The 23,759-nt window shown below is 32.8% G+C and overlaps 1 protein-coding gene across 2 annotated transcripts in view; it reads left to right on the plus strand.

Annotated features, from left to right (window-relative positions):
* LOC114332053 (lysosomal alpha-mannosidase) overlaps positions 1–23,759 on the plus strand; it is a 137,983-nt gene that overhangs the window by 101,426 nt on the left and 12,798 nt on the right. For both annotated transcript variants that reach the window (XM_050660943.1, XM_050660945.1), the window contains 3 exons: positions 651–783; positions 8,281–8,387; positions 22,169–22,333. In XM_050660943.1, coding sequence (XP_050516900.1) covers positions 651–783; positions 8,281–8,387; positions 22,169–22,333 — 405 coding nt within the window. The remainder of the gene's footprint in view (positions 1–650; positions 784–8,280; positions 8,388–22,168; positions 22,334–23,759) is intronic.

The following is a 23,759-nucleotide window of genomic DNA, read 5'->3' on the forward strand; positions in this document are numbered from 1 at the left end:
TTAATGGACACAGTCTATTTCATGCGCTGCCTCGGTCGTCCCGCTTGAGTGAGCGCCGGCTGATGATCCAGCGCAGCACCTTCGGCGGGTGGAGCTCTTGTTGTTGTTTGGCTCGCTTGTGGTTGTGTTTGTGGTTGGGCTGTAGCTGATTGTATGACAGGGCCCGCCTCCTTAACACCCTGCCACCGACGTCCCGCATGCTGTCACGTCCAACGCCGGCTCCAGACGTGCCCTGGCGATCCCCAGGCAGCGATCCTAAACATAAATTATTATTCTCCATTCTCATGGGTGTGCATTTTTTACCTACTGCCAGGTGTCAGTTTTTGTTCCACGGCAAGTATCCCTGCTACTCTCTGGCGCTACGAATTGGCGCTACGAATACCCAGAAAGCATCCCCCATTCGCAGGGGGCCGCGCCTGATAGAAGAACTGACAAAAAACTCCCACAGGTTATTCTCTTTATTATTGTGTTATTCCACAATAGTGGTTGTAGCTGCCTGGTGGCTGATCTTGCTTTTGGCCAATCCTGGAATGTATTTCTTCATTACTGCATGCTTTTGATGATATTTGGACTCCCAAGTATTTGAAGGTTTCGGATGGTTTTATAGTTCCCATTTCTAGATAAAATGTTATTAAATATTTCATTTTCAGCTCCATCGAAGGACTTTAAAGGACGACTACAAAGGTGTAGAGGAACCTCTACAAGAAATGGAATTTGATAATTATATTGTCGTTAGAGGTTCGCATTACTTGACAATGGGTTCTTCAGGAGTTTCTAAATATGGTAAGTATTTAATTTTAATTATTATATGAAATTTATCGAATATATTAGGATTTTGTTTATTTTGGTTTTAGCCATTATTAGAGGATTGATATTTTTTGTTGCTTGTTATATTGAACAATTCTTAAAATCTAAAAATATAAAAAAGTTCATTTGACACTTTGAAGTCTGACATTTTGATTTTAATCAATATACAGGGTGATCAACTTCTGTGACAAAGTCCAATATATCTGTTATTATACAATATATGAAAAAACGTTATTAATAAAAGTTATAGACACCTTTAATGTACACATTTTAAAATTAGTGAGAAATATACAGGGTCCTCCATAACACGGTGCCAAACCAAAGTTATGTTTTTTTAAATGAAACACCCTGTATTTTATTCAAAATCTGGTTTCTCTACATTTTTCTGATTCTAGAAATATAACACTTGTCTAGGATTATACTGAGTGTTTCAAAGTTACGAGCACTTTTATTAAAAAATCATACTGATTTGATCGCCCTGTATGTTTCTAACGGTGTAATATAAACTTATTTCTTTAATGCTTTTGACTGTCAATATTAAAGTAGTTTTGCAAAAATGTACAATTTTTTTATAACTACACAAATTGTATACAGGGTAAGTCAAAATTTAAATACAAGATTTTCTTCATAATTTTAAATGGAACACCCTATATTTTATATTATTATCGAAAAGTTCTATCACTATACTTACATATCTTTTAAATATTCCCTATACCTAAAGTTATTAGTTTTTGAGATATTTTAGTTTTATTGTTGATAGCAACATGTATTACTTAGTTATTAATAACAATACTTTAATTTATCAAAATTTATTAAAAAAACTAAATTAAATAAAGAAAAATGTTCATCGTACCTCTTATGTTATAAAAGGTGTTCAAAATGACCTCCCATAACGTCTACACAAGCCTGGAGACGAGTTTAAAAAGACCTACAGATGTTTGTAAGCATTTGTTGTGTGACACTTTGAAAGGCGTTTTGAAACCTTACTCTCATATCATCAACTATTGTTGGAGGTGCCCTATAGACTACGTCTTTAATATAACCCCAAAAAAAGAAGTCACCTTCGTTTAATTCTGGTGATCTGGGTGGCCAGTGAACTGGCCCATCTCTTCCTATCCATCTTTCAGGAAATAGTTCATCGTTGAGAAGTGCGTTGTGGTGAGCAGGGGCTCATATGTTGGCGGATGTTTAATGGTACATTTTCAAGTAGAATAGGTAAATGATTCACTAGAAAATTTAAATAAACCTCACCACTTACCGATTCCTCATAGAGAGAAGGACCTATAACGTAATTGCCTCTGATTCCACCCCAAACATTTAAGGACCATCTTGTTTGACTATGTGTCTGAGCACAGTACGGATTGGTTGTGGAATAATAATGAAAATTGTGTCTGTTTACACTACCATTTTTGTGGAATGTTGCCTCGTCTCCAAAAAAAAAAGGACAAACTCAAAAAAATCTCTCAGTATCACTATTTGTTTTTGTGACCATTGACAAAATTGTACTCTTTTGTATATGATATGGGTGCTTGTTGTTTTTCTTGACTATGTTCTGGATAGATCCATAACTTATATCTTGCTCTCTTGTAATATTTTGAATACTTGTATGAGGATTTTCTGTAACAGGCAGTAAAACATTTAATTAATTTTCATTCGTAATAATGAATTTTGTTTTTTCCTTTGCTTCATAAACAGAGCCAGTACGATTAAACCTGTCTAATAAGTTGTCAAATGCTATCTTATTTGGTTGCTGACGCTGTGGACACCATTCCTTATAAATTCTTGTGGCAACTAATGAGTTTTTGAAACACTCTCCTAAAAACCATATCATGTCTGTCATTTCTTCACGACTAAAATTCATTGTTGGGTAACAATTATAACAATATGGCAAACAATTATAATCAATAACAAAAGTAAAAACGTACAGATATTTAAATTCTTACATCTGACAGTTCTTGTGTCAATTATTTCAAAGCCACCTTAAACAAAAACTTGCAGCAATTTATAGTTTCCATTTCTTCGCGGAAAATTAATATCATTTTGTCAGTAAATATAAAATTGTCGTTATTGTATATAATTTACCATAAAATTGGAGAAAAAATGAAATGCAGTCTAATTTTAATTATCATTAACAAACTCATTGGAGGTTTCTCATATTATGGGTAATTAATTTACTGTAATAAACGTATCTATGAGTTATCGACAATTAAACTAAAATATCTCGAAAACTAATAACTTTAGGTATAGGGAATATTTAAAAGATATGCAAGTATAATGAAAGAACTTTTCGATGGTAATATAAAATACAGGGTGTTCCATTTAAAAATATGAAGAAAATCTTTTATTTGCATTTTGACTTACCCTGTATACAATTTGTGTAGTGATAAAAAAATTGCACGTTGTTGCAAAACTACTTTAATATTGACAGTCAACAGCAGTAAAAAAATAAGTTTATATTATACTGTTAGAGTCATACAGGGCGATCAAATCAGTATGATTTTTTGATAAAAGTGCTCATAACTTTGAAACACTCAGTATAACCCTAGACAAGTGTTATATCTTTTTAATCAGAAAAATGTAGAGAAACCAGATTTTGAATAAAATACAGGGTGTTCCATTTAAAAAAACATAACTTTAGTTTGGCACCGTGTTATGGAGGACCCTGTATATTTCTCACTAATTTTAAAATGTGTACATTAAAGGTATCTATAACTTTTATTAACAACTTTTTTTCATATATTTTATAATAACAGATATATTGGACTTTGTCACAGAAGTTGATCACCCTGTATTTTTTGTACATTTTTGGATGCAAACATAAATTGATTTTCACATAGTAAACTAAACTTCTGCTAAACACGTAGTAAACTACCTGTGGGTGAGGCGTAAAAGACCCCTAAGGCTGGCTACAGCAATATTTTGGATTGTTTGCAAAGTTTGCATTGCTTGTATTTTAAAAGTGGTTAAATGATAGATCCATAAACTGAGCCATAATCGGCTTTAGATCAAACGAGGTTAATACGGAAAGAAAATAGGAAAGTCCCAGATACAGAATCCATTAATAAATATAATAATAGACACTAATTTAAATCTAAAACTTTCCTTATTAGAACCTCCTTCTGTTAACATCCTAAATCTCTGCCTGTCACAATTTACAAGGCATAGAGACGACGAATATAAAAAGTGGAAAGGATTCTACAATATGCAATCACATCCCGCTTTCATTCGTCTAGGAAAAGATACGAAAAAAGGTTTCTTAGTACTCACAATCTGAGTAAAGATAGAAGTGAAGTAAAGGACAATTTATGTTTCATTTCGATTCAGAGGCACGGCACAATCTACAGACAGCTGTTTCTGTTTTAGAACTTCATCAGTGTAGATGCTTGCCCGCCTCTAAATCAAAACGAAACGGGATTGTCCTTTCTCTGTATCTGGGACTTTCCTATTTTTTAATAGATGTCTCGGCAGCGTTCTCATGGTGGATTTTAATCTATTTTTGAAATTTCTCTTAAAAAGACAATCTCCTTTTGTTTTTGATTCAGAGACGGGCAAGCATATACACTGATGAAGTTCTAAAACAGAAACAGCTGTCTGTGTATTGTGCCGTACTTCTGAATCGAAATGAAACATAAATTGTCCTTTAATTCACGAAGTTAATACGATTATTTTATTCATTTGATTCAGGAGATTCATGACATTCAGGAGATTCTGACCAAAAGAAAGCTACAGAAATCTGAATTAAATCGATAATTTTTGATAATCTCCCGTAGTTAAGTATATTACGTCAGATGCCATTCGTTGCTACGAAAAAATACATTCAGTGACATTAATCACATTTAATGTTTTAAAAATTATAAAAGTGATCACTTTCAATCGTCAAATATTTATAAAAACTGTTTGAACACTGTGCCGTCACTTTTCAGTGGCACGTGCGTCGACAGTGGCGCATCAAACTTTCCACTTATGGACGGGATAAATAAATTAAAAGTTAACAGAACTTACTAACAGAATTAATTTTTTTTTATTTTTTTAAGTTCTATGTGATTAACACATAGGATTCATCATGATTTTAACCCACCACCCCCTTCCCCCTGCCCCCACCATCAAAAACTTCATTTTTCGTTTTTATTTTTTTTTTGGTGGGATGCAATCAATTTTAAAATTTCAAAAAATTCAGACGCATAGTTGAGGCTTTTATAAAACATGCCTATTTTTTATAGACCCATAGGTAGAGTGTACATAACCTCAAAAAATGAAAAGAATTTTTGAAGTTATACTTCTTTACGGGCGTAATGACGGTGAAATTTTATATGGGAAAACCTAGCGACCGGGCGCATGCGCATTATAACTTTGTTCTGATTGGATGTTCAAATGACATGACAAAAATTATCCGATATGGCAGCTGTGACACAGCTGTGGGACTGTGCATGGTTTGGTTATAATGTATGCTTGTTGCGTTTTAAAATTTGTAGGAAGAGAAACAACAAACAAAAAGTTAGTTAATGGTTATACTGCCTTTTTAAATAGTTTTCATATTATATTTTTGGACTTATTTACATAGAAGAGATGATTGTTGCATGCCAATGTGAAAGCTCATCAAACTGTGCCTAGTATGAGTGCCGCAGATCTCGCTTATTCAAAGCTAAATAATCTTTCACTGGTAAGTGTTTTATAAATAGTTGATCAAATTTTGTTATGATATTTGAACATAGCCACTTCGCACGACGCAATTGATTGCGAAATTTATTAGTCGTTATACGGGCTCCGATACCTACCTTGAACCTACCAAAATACATAAGTAGTATGTAATACTTTTATTTTACACCTTAATATTCACCTAATATATTGTCTTCTTACCCTATGTTTTGTTGTATTTTTTCAATTCTAAATCATTTCAATTCAAAATCAAAATAATTTGATTTACATAAGTTAAAAATGTCAAAAGGTTAATCTGTTTAGTTAGACGATCTTCGCACATAATGACAAGCTGTGTCTGTAGCGCAGTTTTAATGCGGGTGAATCCCAATACAACGCAAATACCAGCCGCGTGGTAAGTTGGTTCGAATCCCAATAGAAACTTTTATTTTTTTATTTTTTTTATACATTTTATGATTGTAAGTATATTTATTATATAATTTTATTTTCAGAAAATACGTATTTAGTTAAAAATTTTTCCGACAATTAATGTTCAGAAATCATTTGTGGCATTTTTAATGTGTTTGTGTATGTTTTATTTTTTTATTATTTTAATTTTTGGCACTGTTTTAATAAAAATGTTTGAGAAGTATTAAGTATAAATTAATTTAATATTTAAATAAAATATAAATAAAAAGTATATTAATTTCGTTTATAATCATATAATCATATAATCATATAATAGAAGTATAACTTCTTACGTGCGTACAAAGTACACACACATTCTTTTTTTTTTTCAAAAAAGCGTATAACTTTTTTTGAGGAATAGCTGCCGGTCTAATTTTTTCTTAATCTTGTGAGTTTTATCAAACACTATATTTTAAATTTTTTTTCAGATTTTTCCGTAAGTCTCCCCACCTTCAAAAATCCGAAAAACTGTTTTTTGGGGGGTTTTGGGGGATTTTCCCTATTTTATAGACTTCATAATATATAAAATCAATTTTGTTTTTATAGGTTATATGTAACTTGAAGTAACTGAGTTCTTTAGAATATTTAAAAATCAGAAAAACACGTTCAAACCCCCCAAAACCCCCTTAAAAAAAGTTTCTTTGGATTTTTGAAGGTGACCAACGTTACAGAAAAATCTGAAAAAAATTAGAAATATAGTGTTTGATAAAATACACAAGACTAAGAAAAAATTAGATCTGCAGCTATCCCCAAAAAAAAGTTATATACTTTTTTTCAAAAAAAAAATTTTAAAATTTTTTTGAGGTTATATACACTCAACCTACAGGTCTATAAAAAATAGACGTGTTTTATAAAACCCTTAACTATGCGTGTAAATTTTTTGAAATTTTAAAATTGATTGCATCCCACCAAAAAAAAAATAAAATCGAAAAATAAAGTTTTTGATGGTGGGGGCAGGGAGAAGGGGGTGGTGGGTTAAAATTACGATGAATCTTATGTCTTAATCACATAAAACTTATAAAAATGAAAAAAATTAAATTCTGGTAATTAGGGAGGGTATTTTTTAATTTATGTATCCCGTCCATAAGTGGAAAGTTTGATGCGCCACTGTAGACGCATGTGCCACTGAAAAGTGACGGCACAGTGTTCAAACGTTTTCTTTTAGGTTCTACTATTTAAGTTATAGGGTCCCGTCGTGCCTAAAATGATTAAGAATTTTCACCTATAGCGGCTCTTAGTCTATGTGTGTTTAATGGTACTTACATAAATAAATTACAATAAAATTTTGGTTTTGAACAGTTTTATTCATGAAATAATCGCAACAAATTGCACTCGACCTCTGAAATTAATATAGAATTTTTGCTCTCGTGACACTTTGAGATAATTTCACTCGCCTTCGGCTCGTGAAATTAAAACTGTCGAAGTTTCACTCGGGAAAAATTCAATAATTTCAGAGCTCTTGTGCAATTACTACTGATAATGTTGATCTAATCCCTAAATTTTAGTACATAGAATTTTCATTATGTTCAAATGTTGTTGACAAGATTAAGAAAACATATTATGGTGCTTGAAATTTAACCCTCCGTTAGTCGCTAGGATAAACGGAGCATCAAGAGTCGCTACGGTATCAGAGACCGACAATTTAAAAAAAAATAGTTATTGCTATAAAATTCATACAAATATTTTATATTGTGTATAGGAATGACTGAAAAATATTTTTGAAAATGTTTTATTGAAAAACAACAGATATAAAATGAAAAACCCTAGTATAACAATATACATATTGTTATTTGTAATATAAAAATATTCGCTAGGAACCATTTCCCGCAATTCCAGCAAACGTTTTTGTTCGACTTCAAAGGACATCTATAAATAAAATTTGACCAAAACTTACCGATAAAATGCAATAATAAGATGATAAATCTTTACCTGAACTGCAAGTTATGCCAATAAAGTAATAACCACACCGTTAGTCGCTACGGAGTCTTGCACCGAAAATAGCTATAAAACTCGCACAACTGTACCCAAGTAGGTAAGAATGTATACTAACACGAGGTTAGTTGATAGGAAGAGGTACAGAAAGTGGCGGTATAAAATACCAGTTATTTTGTAAATCCCGAATGAATAATTCTGTCGTCGGTGTGTGACACCGATAGCGACTAACGGAGGGTTAAATCTTTGTCAAAATTAATTTCAAGAAATATGGTACTATCCACATATTCTATTTTTTGATTAAAGGTTGTAAGGTTTGTACTATTAATATTACATTTCTTGGTGAAATGAATACATAAGTCTTGTCTATTATTTTATAAATTATATAAAATTACATGCATAAACAGTCATTTTAGCAAAATTTATTTATTATTTCAGAAAGGATTCTGGCTCTTAACAAATTAACACAACCATGGGTGCTAACAGCTGATGCTACTTCTGAAGACTTATCTCTAGAACAACTTCAAAAGAATATTAACTTCGAGGTAATATAACATCTTCGTACTGTTGAACTTCGTAAGTCCTAGGTTTTCACCCAGTGTAACCGAAAGTAGAAATGGAAGTCGATATTTGAACTCTTCTTGTAACTTTGCGTCGATTGATATACGATTTCACTGATTTTGAGTCATTTTTCCAAACTTCCGGTCATAACTTTTTAACCGGAAATGACGTCAACTAAATAGAAATACCAACTAAATATTCAAGTTCGACTTTTCAATACGCGATGATTGATATATCACATTACCCCAGGCTGTGGGTGAAAATACGTGATATAATTCAGGAATTTTTGAAACCTATCAGGTCTTGTAAAGGACGATGCCAGGAATAACTTCTACTAAAATGTAACCAAAAATATTGTGCGCTTTTTTTTAATTGCGATTTTCATTTGTTAAATTTGCAATTTTTATTGATTTTTAATTTTGTAGCTTAGGATATTGATTTTACAGAAAAACTTCTTAAAAGAAAGTTGTAGTAAATTAGAAAATCAACAATTTGAGCTATGGCAAGTTTAATTTTGTTAATTGGTTATTGCAAAACAGCCTGCGAAAGGTCCAAAATGGCCGTTTTTTACAATTGCATTATTAATTGTAAAAATTATTTTTTTTTATTTTTTTAAGCTTTAAAACGAAGTTCTTTCAATTCCAAACATAAAAAAAATTGTAAGGCCAGATTAACTAATTTGTTGCTTAGATATTATAAATTGTTTATCCCAAGAGGTCAAATGTCGAAGGCTATAACTTTTTGAAAAAAACATCGTAGAAAGTTGGTGAAACATCCAATTTCCTTCTAAAGTGTTATATTTTCATATTCTGATGTAAATAAATGCGTAAAACATTTTTAAACGTCTAATTTTTGGATTTGAAAATAAGGGGGCAAATTTCGTTATAAACATTTAGAGCTGAAGCGGCCCTGTTCATCCTATGAGTTTTTAACTTACAGATTATTGTTGCTGAAGATATAACAAATATTTATAAAAAAATAAAAAATTTCTACGACCAACTGAAGGCGAGATAATTTTTGGGTTTGAAAATAAGGGAGCAAATTTCGTTATAAACATTTAGAGCTGAAGCGGCCCTGTACATCCTGTGAGTTTCTAACTTACAGATTATTGTTGCTGAAGAGAAAACGAAGATTTATAAAAAAAATAAAAATTTTATACAACCAACTGAAGCCGAGATAATTGTTTTTTTTTCTTTAGTTGTAGTGCCTTTACTTATAACAATTAAGAAATTATTTTACAGTCATTGACTAAAGAAAAACTTATATTATCTTAAAATAAAAATTATTATAAAATATAATTACATTTAATTATTAAAAATTATTTTTTAAATCGGTGCTTTTGAAACCGGCCGAATTTTGCAAATCGCCCGGCTCGCTTAAAATCCGCGCCCTCGGAAAATTTTTACGTTACTTGTATTACATTTTGACAGAAAACAATTTAATAATATTACCATTATAATATACAGTCTATTTACCACTGTATTTGTTTTTCTTGATAAACTTTTATATGTGAAATCCAAAAAGAATAGTCACTACAAGAAGAAAAAGTTTTATATTGTATTATAGTAAGAAGTAACATTATTATTATTATATTTATATAACAATGAAAAAATTAAAAATATAGTTATATATGTCATATATACATGTATCATTGTTGTAATATTATTTCTTCAGAAATGAAATTTCACGTATAAAAGTTTATCAAGAAAAACAAATACAGTGGTAAATTGACTGTATATTATAATGGTAATATTATTAAATTGTTTTCTGTCAAAATTTAATACAAGTTACGTAAAAATTTTCCGACCGCGCGGATTTAAAGCGAGCCGGGCAATTTGCAAAATTCGGCCGCTCGTGAAAGCACCGATTTTAAAAATAATTTTTAATAATTAAATGTAATTATATTTTATAGTAATTTTTATTTTAAGATAATATAAGTCTTTCTTTAGTCAATGACTGTAAAATAATTTCTTAATTGTTATAAATAAAGGCACTACGACTAAAGAAAAAAAAAAAAACAATTATCTCGGCTTCAGTTGGTTGTATAAAATTTTAATTTTTTTTATAAATCTTCGTTTTGTCTTCAGCAACAATAATCTGTAAGTTAGAAACTCATAGGATGTACAGGGCCGCTTCAGCTCTAAATGTTTATAACGAAATTTGCTCCCTTATTTTCAAACCCAAAAATTATCTCGCCTTCAGTTGGTCGTAGAAATTTTTTATTTTTTTTATAAATCTTTGTTATATCTTCAGCAGCAATAATCTGTAAGTTAAAAACTCATAGGATGAACAGGGCCGCTTCAGTTCTAAATGTTTATAACGAAATTTGCCCCCCTATTTTCAAACCCAAAAATTAGAGGTTTAAAGATGTTTTACGCATTTATTTACATCAGAATATGAAAATATAACTCTTTAGAAGGACATTAGATGTTTCACCAACTCTATACGATTTTTTTTCAAAAAGTTATGGCCTTAGACATTTGACCTCTTGGAATAAACAATTTATAATATCTAAGCAACAAACTCGTTAATCTGGCTTTACATTTTTTTATGTTTGGAATTGAAACGTCTTCATTTTAAAACTTTAAAAAATAAAAATAAATTATTTGTACAATAAATAATGCAATTGTAAAAAACGGCCATTTTGGACTTTTCGCAGGCTGTTTTGCAATAACCAATTAACAAAATTAAACTTACCATAGCTCAAATTGTAGGTTTTTTAAAGTTTTTCTCTAAAATCAATATCCTAAGCTACAAAATTAAAAATCAATAAAAATTGCAAATTTAACAAATGAAAATCGCAATTAAAAAAAAAAGCGCACAATATTTTTGGTTACATTTTAGTAGAAGTTATTCCTGGCATCGTCCTTTACAACACCTGATAGGCTTCAAAAATTTCTGAATTATATCCTGAAATCGACCTATTTTTCACCCACAGCCTGGGGTACATGTACTATTTCTGCGACTATAATGTGGCACTTCCGATTAGACCTTTTAACCGGAAATGATATAAAAACGTGCAGTACATATTTATTCTCGTCTTGATGAGGCGCGTCGAGTAATATACAGGGTGAGGCAAATAAAGGGCCTATTACAAATATCTCGAGAACTAAAGGCAACAGAATCATGAAAATTGGAATAAAGGGGTTTTGAAGGATGATCTATTAAATGAAAATATTTTCATCTCTTTGCAACTTCCGGTTATACCGGAAGTTGCTTATAACTTCGTTTTTTGAAATGGGACACCCTGTGTATTTTTACATTTTTGGATTCTCTTCGATATCTTCTTTCTTAAAATATGAGGTTTTGTAATATTATAGAGGCTATTTTAAAAGATAATTACGTTTTTTTATTAATTTCGTAGCAAAATTAACACCCTGTAAAATTGTAGCAGTTTGACATCTAAAACTCTACTTACGTTCAAATGATTTTTAATATACTCTACTATTGTTAAGAATCATTAGTATAGCTAAATTTTTAATTTTAGTATACAGGGTTGGTCGAAACTCGTAATGAGTATTTTCATGGAACACCCTGTATTTTAGTATTGTAATGAAATGCTATTTTATGGTACTTTTTTATTTCTTAAGCATTTCCTATACCTAACTGCTTTAATTTGTGCTTAATTGTTAATCGCACCAACAATCTTAACTACGTAGGTATTTTGATAGCTAAACCCTTATTGGTAATTTTAAGGACCAGTCTGGATTAATATGTATTTATTTCTGAAAAATTATTTGGGATTGAGTATTTTCACGGCCAGCCTAATAAAATTTTACGTATTTTTTGGTGCAATTAATGTTTAGTTTGAATCACCAATAACCCACAAATTAAAGCAGTTAGGTATGGGGAATGCTTAAGAAATAAAAAAGTACTATAAAATAGCATTTCATTACAATACTAAAATACATGGTGTTCCATTTAAGAAAACTCAGAAAATACTCATTCCGAGTTTCGACCAACCCTTCAGGGTGGCCCTTAAAAATGAAATTTAACGATTGTTACCTCTCACCCCCTAAAATTGTTCCAATTATGGAGAAACTTTAAAATATAAATTTTTATTGAAATCTGAAAATATTTAAAGGTGGCCCCGGGCCCCTGAGACTCCATGCAATTGAAATTAGTCATGTACTACGAATTTCTGCCAATAATGTAAAAGATATTAATAATTAATCGCCTATCAGCTACAATTAAGCACAGGAATAAAGAATATTAAAATTGGTGAAGGTTAAATGGACTTGGACAACAATGATGATGCTAACTTTGGTGCCGCTGCGACTTCTGAAGGTGAAACCTTACCTAAAAGAGCACGAATCAAAATCATGACATCTGAACTTTCGTCTTGTATCGATAGAACCCAGGTATCGTACAAGACAGCCACATTTATTATTAGTGATGTAGTATCCAGTCTTGGTCATGATGTAATCTCGTTAGTCATCAATCTCAAATATATTCAGCGCGAGAGAGAGATAACTCGATTCAAGATTGCAACTAAATTAAAAGAAAATACTTCTTAATTTCTGGACCTGTAATTGTTCATTTGGACGGCTAATGGAGGACTTAACTTCCAAGAAACATGTGGATCGCCTTTCTGTTGTTGTGTCAAATGTCAATCATAGATATGAACAGCTGCTGGGTGTTCCAAAATTACACAATGGAACGGGAATTGCCCAGGCAAATGCCATTTTGGAATGTTTGTAGGAATGGAGTATTGTTCATGACGTCGCAGCTCTATGTTTCGATACTACTGCATGCGACTCAGGGCCGAAGTCTGGAACATGTACCATTCTTCAGCATAACTCCAGAAAGGACTTACTTTTTTTAGCCTGCCGCCACCACATTTCGGAACTTATAGTTGGATCTGTGTTTGATGAGGTAATGAGCAGTAAATCATCTAGCCTCCAAATAAGTATTTTCGAAAGATTCAAGACAGCTGTTCAATTATAGACAAAAGTACTTTTGAACTGGCTTTCAACTGGTTCGTTTCTATTATCCTGGAGCCATGCAGAGGAGAGATGGAGGTGTAAAGTTATCTATGCCATAAAGATGTGGTTGCTTCACATCCAATTAATCACAGCTGCGGAGCCGAAGCGAATTGTAAATCAGCGCTCTTCGCAGTCAGCGTATACTTGAGGGACTAGATACAAGCACCATTAGCTATTGAAGCGCCATTCAATGATTTCGACTTAGGAAACAGCTCCTTAACGAAAGAAGTGCCATCGTAACGAGCCAAAAACTTCAAAAACACTTATGATATATATTTGAACATCCCTTTCCGATGAGTCTTTTTGATTCCAGGATACTTCCAGAATCCAAAAGATTAATGGTTGCAGCTATGGAGAATGAAGCTGCTGAACACTCTCTAAAACGTCCTACTGATATGAAATCTTGTGCATTTTTGGAGAGCAAAGGTCTGGAGAAGTTTTTACTGTAAACTCCAAACAATTCTTCAACATGCTTGGACTTCCTGATGACTTTTTAAAAAGAGATCCGGTTCAATGGAAAAATGCTGAAAGTTTCAAGGCAGCTTAAACGATGGTGAAGAATTTCGTGACGACAAATGATAGGACAGAAAGAGGAGTTGCACTAATTCAAGACCTTAACAAAAACTCACTAATAAGGGAGAACAGTTACAATACCTCTTGCAAGTAGTCGCGGAGCATCGAAAAATGTTTCCGGGCTATATAAAAAGCGAAGTCTTGAAAACAAAAAACAACATAAGAAGTAATAACTGTAGTGAATCTTTCTTATAGGTGTTAAAGATCATAGAAATTATTTATTTTTATTAATAAATTATTAAAATTATTTTATATATCCCATTATTTTATAATGGTAAAATATACTAACATGAATAACGAATATACAAAACTTCCAGACCCGGGGCCACCTCTAAATATTCACCGATTTTCATGAAATTTTGCACGTTTAAGTTTCATGTATAATGGAACACTTTTGGGGGGTGAGAGGGTGAAATTTAAAAATTTAAATTTTCTCACATATGTTAAGAGCCACCCTACCAACCCTGTATACTAAAATTAAAAATTTAGCTATACTAATGATTCTTAACAATAGTAGAGTATATTAAAAATCATTTGAACGTAAGTAGAGTTTTAGATGTCAAACTGCTACAATTCTACAGGGTGTTAATTTTGCTACGAAATTAATAAAAAAACGTAATTATCTTTTAAAATACCCTATATAATATTACAAAACCTCATATTTTAAGAAAGAAGACATCGAAGAGAATCCAAAAATGTAAAAATATACAGGGTGTCCCATTTAAAAAAACGAACGTTATATCGGGTATAACCGGAAGTTGCAAAGAGATGAAAATATTTTCATTTAATAGATCATCCTTCAAAACCCCTTTATTCCAATTTTCATGATTCTGTTGCCTTTAGTTCTCGAGATATTTCTAATAGGCCAGTTATCTGCCTCACCCTATATACTTTGTACTATTTCGGGGACTTTAAAACAGTGTACTTTCAGTTGTAACTCTGCAACCCGATAGTCCTCTAGTCCTCTAGTCCTAGATAACATTCTCTAGCCCAGCGATCATCAACCTTTTTTTCCTTGGGCCACATAGCAGCTATTGCCACAGCTTGCGGGCCGCAGTATGTTGCAAATGAAAGGAATAAATTCGTTATTTCGTAAGCCGGCGATTTTAAGGAAAAATAATTTTCTTTAAAAAATAATTATTCTGAAACAACGATTTTTAGTTTTAAATTACGATTTTTTGGAATATGTATCATACTAGTGACGTCATCAATCTGGGCGTGATGACGTAATCGATGATCTTTTCTAAATTAGAATAGGTGTCGTTTGCTAGCTCATTTAAAAGGTTATTCACAGGATGCCCAAAAAATTTTTGTTTTGAATTGAATTAATTGACACAAAAAGAAGAATGTATGTCATTTATTTAACTGAAAATATAGCTTATTGTTGTCAGAAAACAGAAAAAAAATGTTTATTTCACAAATAAACATTGCTTTTCGCTTAAATTTATTGTTTAAGCTTCCACCCACCTGCCTCTTGGCAGTTTGAACATTAGATTTAAATGAAAAGCAGTGTTTATTTGTCAAATAAACATTTTCTTCTGTTTTCTGACAGCAGTAAAATGTATTTTAAATTAAATAAATTAAGTACATAAATTTTTCTTTTTTTGTCAATTAATTTAATTCAAAACAAAATATTTTTGGGCATACTGTATACTTTTTTTTCTCTGATTTTGGCCTTGGTTTAGAACTAGAACCTTTAGCCACGTAATTGTATAACTTATCACTAAGTCAGGGGAGTAATGTGTAGTGTGTGTGTTGAGTAAGTGTCTTGTTACTTTGCAAAGTCGACGTCATTGTCTTTGCAAAGAGACGCTAATTGTATCCGAACGTCTGCGGTCCCTCCGGTGAGTACCGATCCCACAAGGACAGAAACCATATTCATTTATTAATTTATAATAAATTAAAAAATTTCTGACCCTGGTGAGATTCGAACCCACAACCTTTCAGATTTTTTCGATCCAAAGGCAGGAATACTGTATACTTAATTATGTTAATGTTTATATTACTATATAGAGAATTTCAAATGAGCTAGCACACGACCCCTAATCTCATTCAAAAAAGATCGATTACGTCATCACGCCCAGATGGATGACAATAGTATGATATATAATATGTAAAAAAATCATAATTTAAAAATAAAAATCGACCTGGTTCAGGATTTAAAGTCGCCCGCTTACGAAATAACAACGTCGTCCAGGTGCGAATCAGTGTCAGGATAGGTAAACATTTTCTTGCATATTTCATTTCTGAATATGAGGATTCTGAATATACCTATATGATGAAGCGAACAACGCGAGGAACAAGTAAGCGCAACTTTTGAGAGTTTTATAGTTATCCGGTACTAATTTCCAGAATCCTTCATACTGATTTGCGTCTCTTTTTTCTTTAAGAATTGCCTCCAGATTTGTATAATTTTTAAAATTAATTAGTTCATGTGACAACTTTGCGCTATTAAATCCCAACGGCCGCAAGTTGTATAGTAGCGGCTACTTCTAAGTGCCAGGGATTATCCGATAATAGAAGACATTTCCTAATGTTTAATAAATCATTAAATCTGTTAGAAATAAATAGCGTAGTTTTCTGGAGATACATCAATTTCATCTTGTTGAGCTTTCACCAATGTCGGAAAGTTATGCAGATTTTTTATATTAATTTCATCGATGTACATCTTTAGCTTGTCCACGAAAGCAAATACTTTATTTTTGTCAACTACGAAAATAATTTTATGTTTACCTTTTAATGTATAAACGACGACGATCAAGTTCGCCAAGTTTTTCTGTTATGTCGCAAATAAATGCTAAAAGCCACCACCAACTATCTTACTTGAGTTCAAAACAATTGGATCATTTACAGGGCCTTTTAGTTAGCCTTCGGGCTGCATAAAAAACGTAAGAGGGCCGCATGCGACCCGCGGGCCGTAGATTGAGTATCGCTGCTCTAGACTGACCCTTTTTAAAAAGTCTAATAGCTTCGAGACTGAACCTTCCATGTTTGTTCTCCTAATGCAAAGAACCGCACATTTGCCAGACTGTCACACTGACATAAAATGTGCTCTGCTGTTTCTTCTTCCAGGTGACAGAATCTGCACAGGTCATCATCTGACAATCCCATCAGCTTCAAGTGCCTATTCAGCTTACAGTGCCCTGTTAGCAGACCTACTATGGCTTTGACTGTTTTAGTCCAGAGAAAAAAGATTTTTCTCGTGACACATCCCCTCCAGGCCGAAACCAAATTTTTTGAGTAGTATGGACATCTATATTATTAACCTATATGTTTCCTGCAGACGATTTTGATGATATACATAGTTATAAACAAATGAAGATCAAAAAACGCTAAATTTTCGCTTTTTCCGTCTATTACCAAAAAGTTAAGCACTTTAAACAAATTTGAGTGTAAGAAATTCATAAATCGTATAAAAAACTTCAATATGGCGTTCGCTGAATATGTCTATCCTTATTGGTTGCTTAGAAAATTGCAAAATAAATAATAAATTTTGAGTTTTTAAAAATATTCATAACTTATGTAAAAATTAACTTAGAACCTTCTTATTACACGGAATGCTGATACTTCTTGTACTTAAATTATATTTTAAATTTCAAAGCAATTGGTCAAACAGTTTAAAAGTTATTTAATTTGTTTATCCCAAATTCATTTTTTTGCAACACTACAAGTCAGAAAATTATGAGGCTACAATCATACTTCGGACAGTTTATGAAAGAAGAACATTTATACTATTACCATTATTAAAAATAAATGACAAAAAATCATTTTAAACAGTGTAAAATTATTTTGAAAAAACATGTCGATTTTTTGCTTACTTATAAACAATTAGAATAACTTTTTAACCGTTGCCTGTAGAAAAATTATTTTTTCATATTTAGAAAGACTGAATTTTTATACACATTTAGAAAGAAAAACAACTGTCATAGAACAATTAGGGACAAAGTTAGCCCCCCCATTTATTTAATTCACATGTTTTTGCAAAATAATTTTGCAATATTTATAATTATTTTTTGTAATTTTTTTTAAATTAAATTAATACTGTAAATTTCCTTCTTCCATAAACTATCCAAAGTATTACTGTAGCTTCATCATTTTCTGACTTACAGTGTTGCAAAAGAAAATAAATTTGGGATAAACAAATTAAATAACTTTTAAACTATTTGACCAATTTCTTCGAAATTTAGGGTATCAATTAAGTACTATAAGTCTCAGTATTCCGCATAATAAAAAGGTTCTAAGTTAATTTTTACATAAGTTATAAATATTTATAAAAACTCAAATTTTATGATTTATTTTGCAATTTTCTAAGCAACCAATAAGGATAGACATATTAAGCAAAGGCCATATTGAAGTTTTTTATACCGTTTATGAGTTTCTTACTCTCAAATTTGTTTAAAATGCCTATTTTCTTAGTAATAGACGAAAAAGCGAAAATTTACCGTTTTTTGATCTTCATTTGTTTATAACTATGTATATCATCAAAATCGGCTGCAGGAAATATATAGGTTATATTTAGAGATGTCCATATTACTCAAAAAATTTGGTTTCGGCCTGGAGGGGGTTGTGTCACCAACAGACTATTTTTTTTCCTTATTTCTCTGAACTATTTTCCTATCTTTGCTTATTAGGTCTGCCCTAATTTTGGCGAATGTTCTGTAATTAACTGTTTCGCCTGTCTTTGACCTGGTGAATTCCTCCACCATTCCAAAGATTTGTGAGCTACCCAATTTCTTGTAGCTCGTGCCTCGGTACCCAAGCTACCGTAACCCTGCTACGATCTCCTAGTTTATTTAGGGCACACGCACAATCCCATACTAGCCTAGAATTGACCTCTACAGAATTGAGTGTCTTAAGCGCTGTCTGACTATCTGTGAAGATGGCAACTAAACGGAACGTTCCTTTCTGCCTTTCTATTTCTTCCACGCAGTGATGGATTGCCGTTATTTCCGCCTGGAAAACTGTGACATCCTTTGATAGACTAACCAGGAACTGAATTCCTTGATTTGTCCCTACTATGTCGGCTCCCACACCTTCCGATGTTTTTGAGACACCAGTGTACCAGGTAGCAACAGCTTTTATGGATACACCTTCCTTCCCGTCTTCTCTGCCTGGTATATTAATTTTGAACTTATTGTCAAAGTTATATCTCGTTGCTGTTGCATCGATAGGCTGCCCCATTCACAATATCGGCTTTTAGCTCCTCGATTAGCTTTCTGTTGTCAGCACCATGCACCTGGCTTATATGTGGCTGACCATGGATTAATCTGTGCATCACTGATCTGGCTTCGCCCTGCATAAAGATATGAAGTGGTGGTAGATTCAGCAGGACTTCTAGCGCTGCTGCAAGAGTGGTTTTTATGGCCACCGTAATCCGTAATACACAGACATCCTAGCCGTTGTGTATTACCTAGCAGCCTTATTGCTCCCACTTGCTGCGTCTTTGTCCACCACGTCACCGAGCCATAGGTTATCATGGGTCTAATAACCCTTGTGTATAACCATAGAGTCATTTTGGGGTTAAGCCCCCAATTCTTACCACACATTCTTCTACATCTGTCCAAGGGCATAGTAGCTATTTGTGTGGTTTTTAGGATGTTAGTATTCCATGTAAGCCTATAATTAAAATAAACCCCAAGGTATTTTGTTTCTTTGGCAAATGAAATCTCTTTTCCTCCCAGCACCGGTGGTTTTAGGCCTTGTAGTGCTGTCATTTTGGTGAAGTTGACGATTTGTGTTTTCTGAGCATTGACTATCAGTCTCTCTTGTTTACATCAGTCGTCAACTATATTTAGGGCTGCTTGAATTCTTCCAGACACCACCTGGAAAAACGTGCCCCTGACAAAGATTGCCATATCGTCAGCGTATCCTACACAGTAACAGTCTTCTGTGGACAGATTTTTGAGAAGATCATCTACCAATGTTGCCCAAAGTAGAGGTGAAAGAACTCCTCCCTGTGGACAGCCTCCACCTACTCTTGCTTTGATGGTTGCTTTACCCAGAGTGGATATTACTATAATATTCTCCAGGGATGCCCTTATCCATATGCAAATTACCGCAGGTGCGCCTCGTCTACTCCTAGCCCATATCAAAGAGCTCTTTGATAGAGCTAGCTGGTAGTAACATTATAAAATGCCCCTTCAATATCTAAAAAGGCGGCCATTGCTATCTCTTTGTCTGCAACCGGAAGTTCGAGGTTAAATTTCTCAGCTTCAATACTGCCCTTGAGTTATAAGTTCTCACTTGATGCCTCATTTGTCCCTCTATCACTTCTAAGAACATATATAAGTTATATTCGCGGACAGACAGACGGACGAACATATAAACATGGAACCAGAAATATATATTTGTTTTCGTTTTGCTAAAGCGCTTTGAATAATATGTCGTTTGTACTATTTCGGCAACCTTAAAACAGTAGTTCCAGTTGCAGCTCTAAAACTGGAAGTCCGATGGTCAAATTTCTCCCGTAATACCAATTTTGGGTTATAATCTCTCATTCGACAACTCATTTGTCATTCAATCTGTTTTAATAACGTTATATTCGCGGAAAGACATACGGACGGAGAAACATGCATGAAACAGTAAGTAGGTATATATTTGTCGTAGTGTTGCTATTTCGCGTCGAATAATATTTCGCTTATACTATTTCGGCGACTTTAAACCAATACTTTCTGTTGCAACTCTAAAACCGGAAGTCCTAGGTCATTTCCACGTTTAATACCATGCCGGGTTAAAAGCTTCCTTTCGATACTTCATCTATCATTCTATCTGGTCTATTGACGTAAGAGTTCTGTGTAGTCCTAGGACATAAAGACATGGATAATTAAAGGTTTTCACATTTTTTAAAAATTGTGAAGCAATAATGATTGATGAAAAAGATTTTCAAAAAACTTATAATATTTCTTATATACCCATACAGGGTGTTTCATTAATAATTGTCCATATAGTAACTGGAGAAACCTTAGCACAAAATACGAAGATTTAACCTAAAACACTTAAATAAAATGTGGTTCCTTACTGAGTTACAGGGTGTTTTATCTAAAAATTTAAAAAATATTTTTGCTCAGCATTTTAAAACTATTCAACGTATCCTTTCCATACTTGGCAGGAAGTATAGCTACTGTACAAACTACTAAATTATGTTAAACAAACGTTTCTGGCTATTACCAGAGGCGTACAACGGGGGAAAGTGAATGGTTGACCCTTTCCAAATTCTACACGCCACTGGCGAAATTCCTATTTTAGTTCCATTTTTGGATTCTCCAATACTGTCTATGAAAATAATATACTCTTCATTCGTAACCATAAAGTCATTAGTTTTCGAGATCTTTGAAGTTAAAAATGAATCGACACGGTTATTTTAATCAGTGTATTGTGTCGCTTCATTTTTAATTTCAAATATCTCGAAAACTAATAATTTCATCGTTACGAATCAAGAGTATATTATCTACATAAAAATTATTGCAAAATAAAAAAATTACACTAAAATAGCAATTTTGCCAGTAACGTAGACTTTGGGAAGGGTAAACCAGCCACGATCCCCTGTCGTACGCCTCTGGTAGCAGCTAGAAACGTTTACTTATCTTAATTTAGTAGGGTGTACAGTACCTACACTTTCTGCCAAGTATGATAAGGATACGCCAAATAGTTTTAAAGTACTGGGTACAAATAATTTTAAAATTTTAATCATATTAATCATATCATAAATTAATCAAAATAACTGTGCCGTTTCATATTTAACTTCAATTATCTCGAAAACTAATCATTTCATCGTTACGAATAAAGAGTATATTATCTACATAAAAATTATTGCAAAATAAAAAAATTACACTAAAATAGCAATTTTGCCAGTAACGTAGAATTTGAGAAGGGTCAACCATCCACCATCCCCTGTCGTACGCCTCTGGTAGTAGCTAGAAACGTTTGTTTATCATAATTTAGTAGGGTGTCTAGTAGTCGCACTTTCTGTTAAGTATGAAAAGGATACGTCGAATAGTTTTAAAATGCTGAGCAAAAATAGTTTTAAAATTTTTAGATAAAACACCCTGTAACTCAGTAAGGAACCACATTTTATTTAAGTGTTTTAGGTTAAATCTTCGTATTTTGTGCTAAGGTTTCTCCAGTTACTATATGGACAATTATTAATGAAACACCCTGTATAATATTATTTAATGGTTTTTCATTCCACATTCCACGGAAAATTTTAGTGGACTGGTCTACAAGAATACGATGGTTATCGTGGACTAGATTGGCAAGTTAACATTTTGAATTTCGAGCCATGGAAAGATGATACTTATCTTTTGCGATTGGAACACATTTTTTCGTATGATGAAGACACAGAAATGGCAGAAAAAGTAACAGTAGAGTTAAAGGTAAGATAATAATATTACTCTGAACGATACTTTTCAATATACACTAATATTAGTTCATAGGCGTAACCAGGATGATCCTAAGGGGGGGGGGGGGTTACAACTACTGGAAGGTCTCTGCGGGGTATGGTGTTAAGCGTATAAAGCTCAAAGTACATCCCAATGGGGGGTTATAACCCCAAACCCCCCTGGTTACGCCTATGTATTAGTTACATCTGTACATATAAAATGTTTTCCTCTGTATTGGGATACACTGCATCTCTTAGTAATCATCTTATTAAGTACGAGACAAATTCTTTTAATATTTAAATGTCCTTGGTAAAACAACTACGTTTGTTTATAATAAACATGATTGACCCATATTACCACACCAGTGTATCTGTTTTCGATACAAGGTCAGCTTGCAATAGCAAATATTATTCTTTATTTATAATTAAGTCGACACATCATTTTTAATACAAACACTCTCACTTTTATATATACCAAAACATTAAACAGATTCCACATTCTTAGTTCTAATTTCATTGCGTAAAGATTAGTCATTGGTATTTGAGATCCCAACGGGTAAACATCACAGCGGATAAATATTATACCACCAGCTCTTTACCGTAGTTACTTCAACGTACAAATAAATGAATTTACAGTGAGTAGTGTTACTTCATCAACCCTTATGGTAGGTGGTAACCACCCCTCAATTATCTGAGATGGTTCAGATACACAGGAACCACCATACCTCTATTTATAGATATATAATGGCACGTAAAGGTTTGAATAAATTTATTTTTTCGTGAAGGGGCCATTTTGAAAATAAATCCCGAAACATGTCGATTTTTAATAGTGGGATTACATATTCTATTTTCAGAGGTGTAACTGGGATGATCCGAAAGGGGGGGGGGGAATTACAACTACTTGATGGTCTCTGGGGGGTATGGAATAGTAATGGTGTTAAGCGTATAGAGCTCAAAGTACATCCAAATGAGGGGGGGCTACAACCCCCAAAACTCCCCTGGTTACGCCTATGTCTATTTTAGGATCATTGATGATGGACTGATAGGTCCGGAAACGTTCGTTCTGAACATATTTTATGCAATCCATTGGAACTTTATTAAATTATACCTACTACTTAAAAGTTGTTTTACTTCGATGTTTATATTAATAAATAATTATTAATAATATAAATAATTTCATCACTTAAATAACTAGGGTTTTATAAAGACAATTTCCCAAAACGAGAGGGCAATCTCATAAATCTGTGTCTAAATACTTTTACCCATTACATTGTCAGAAGTAAGAACAAATTATTTAAAGAAAATGAAGAACCAGAGGTCGCCTGGTGATGATAGTACCATGATAGATTTGTTATTATGAGAATCTTTCTCCTGTTTCTTCAATCCTGACCTCCCGGAGGAAGTGTAGTGGCCGACATGAT

The sequence above is a fragment of the Diabrotica virgifera genome, chromosome 9, assembly GCF_917563875.1.
Source record: "Diabrotica virgifera virgifera chromosome 9, PGI_DIABVI_V3a".
NCBI classification, from domain to species: domain Eukaryota; kingdom Metazoa; phylum Arthropoda; class Insecta; order Coleoptera; family Chrysomelidae; genus Diabrotica; species Diabrotica virgifera.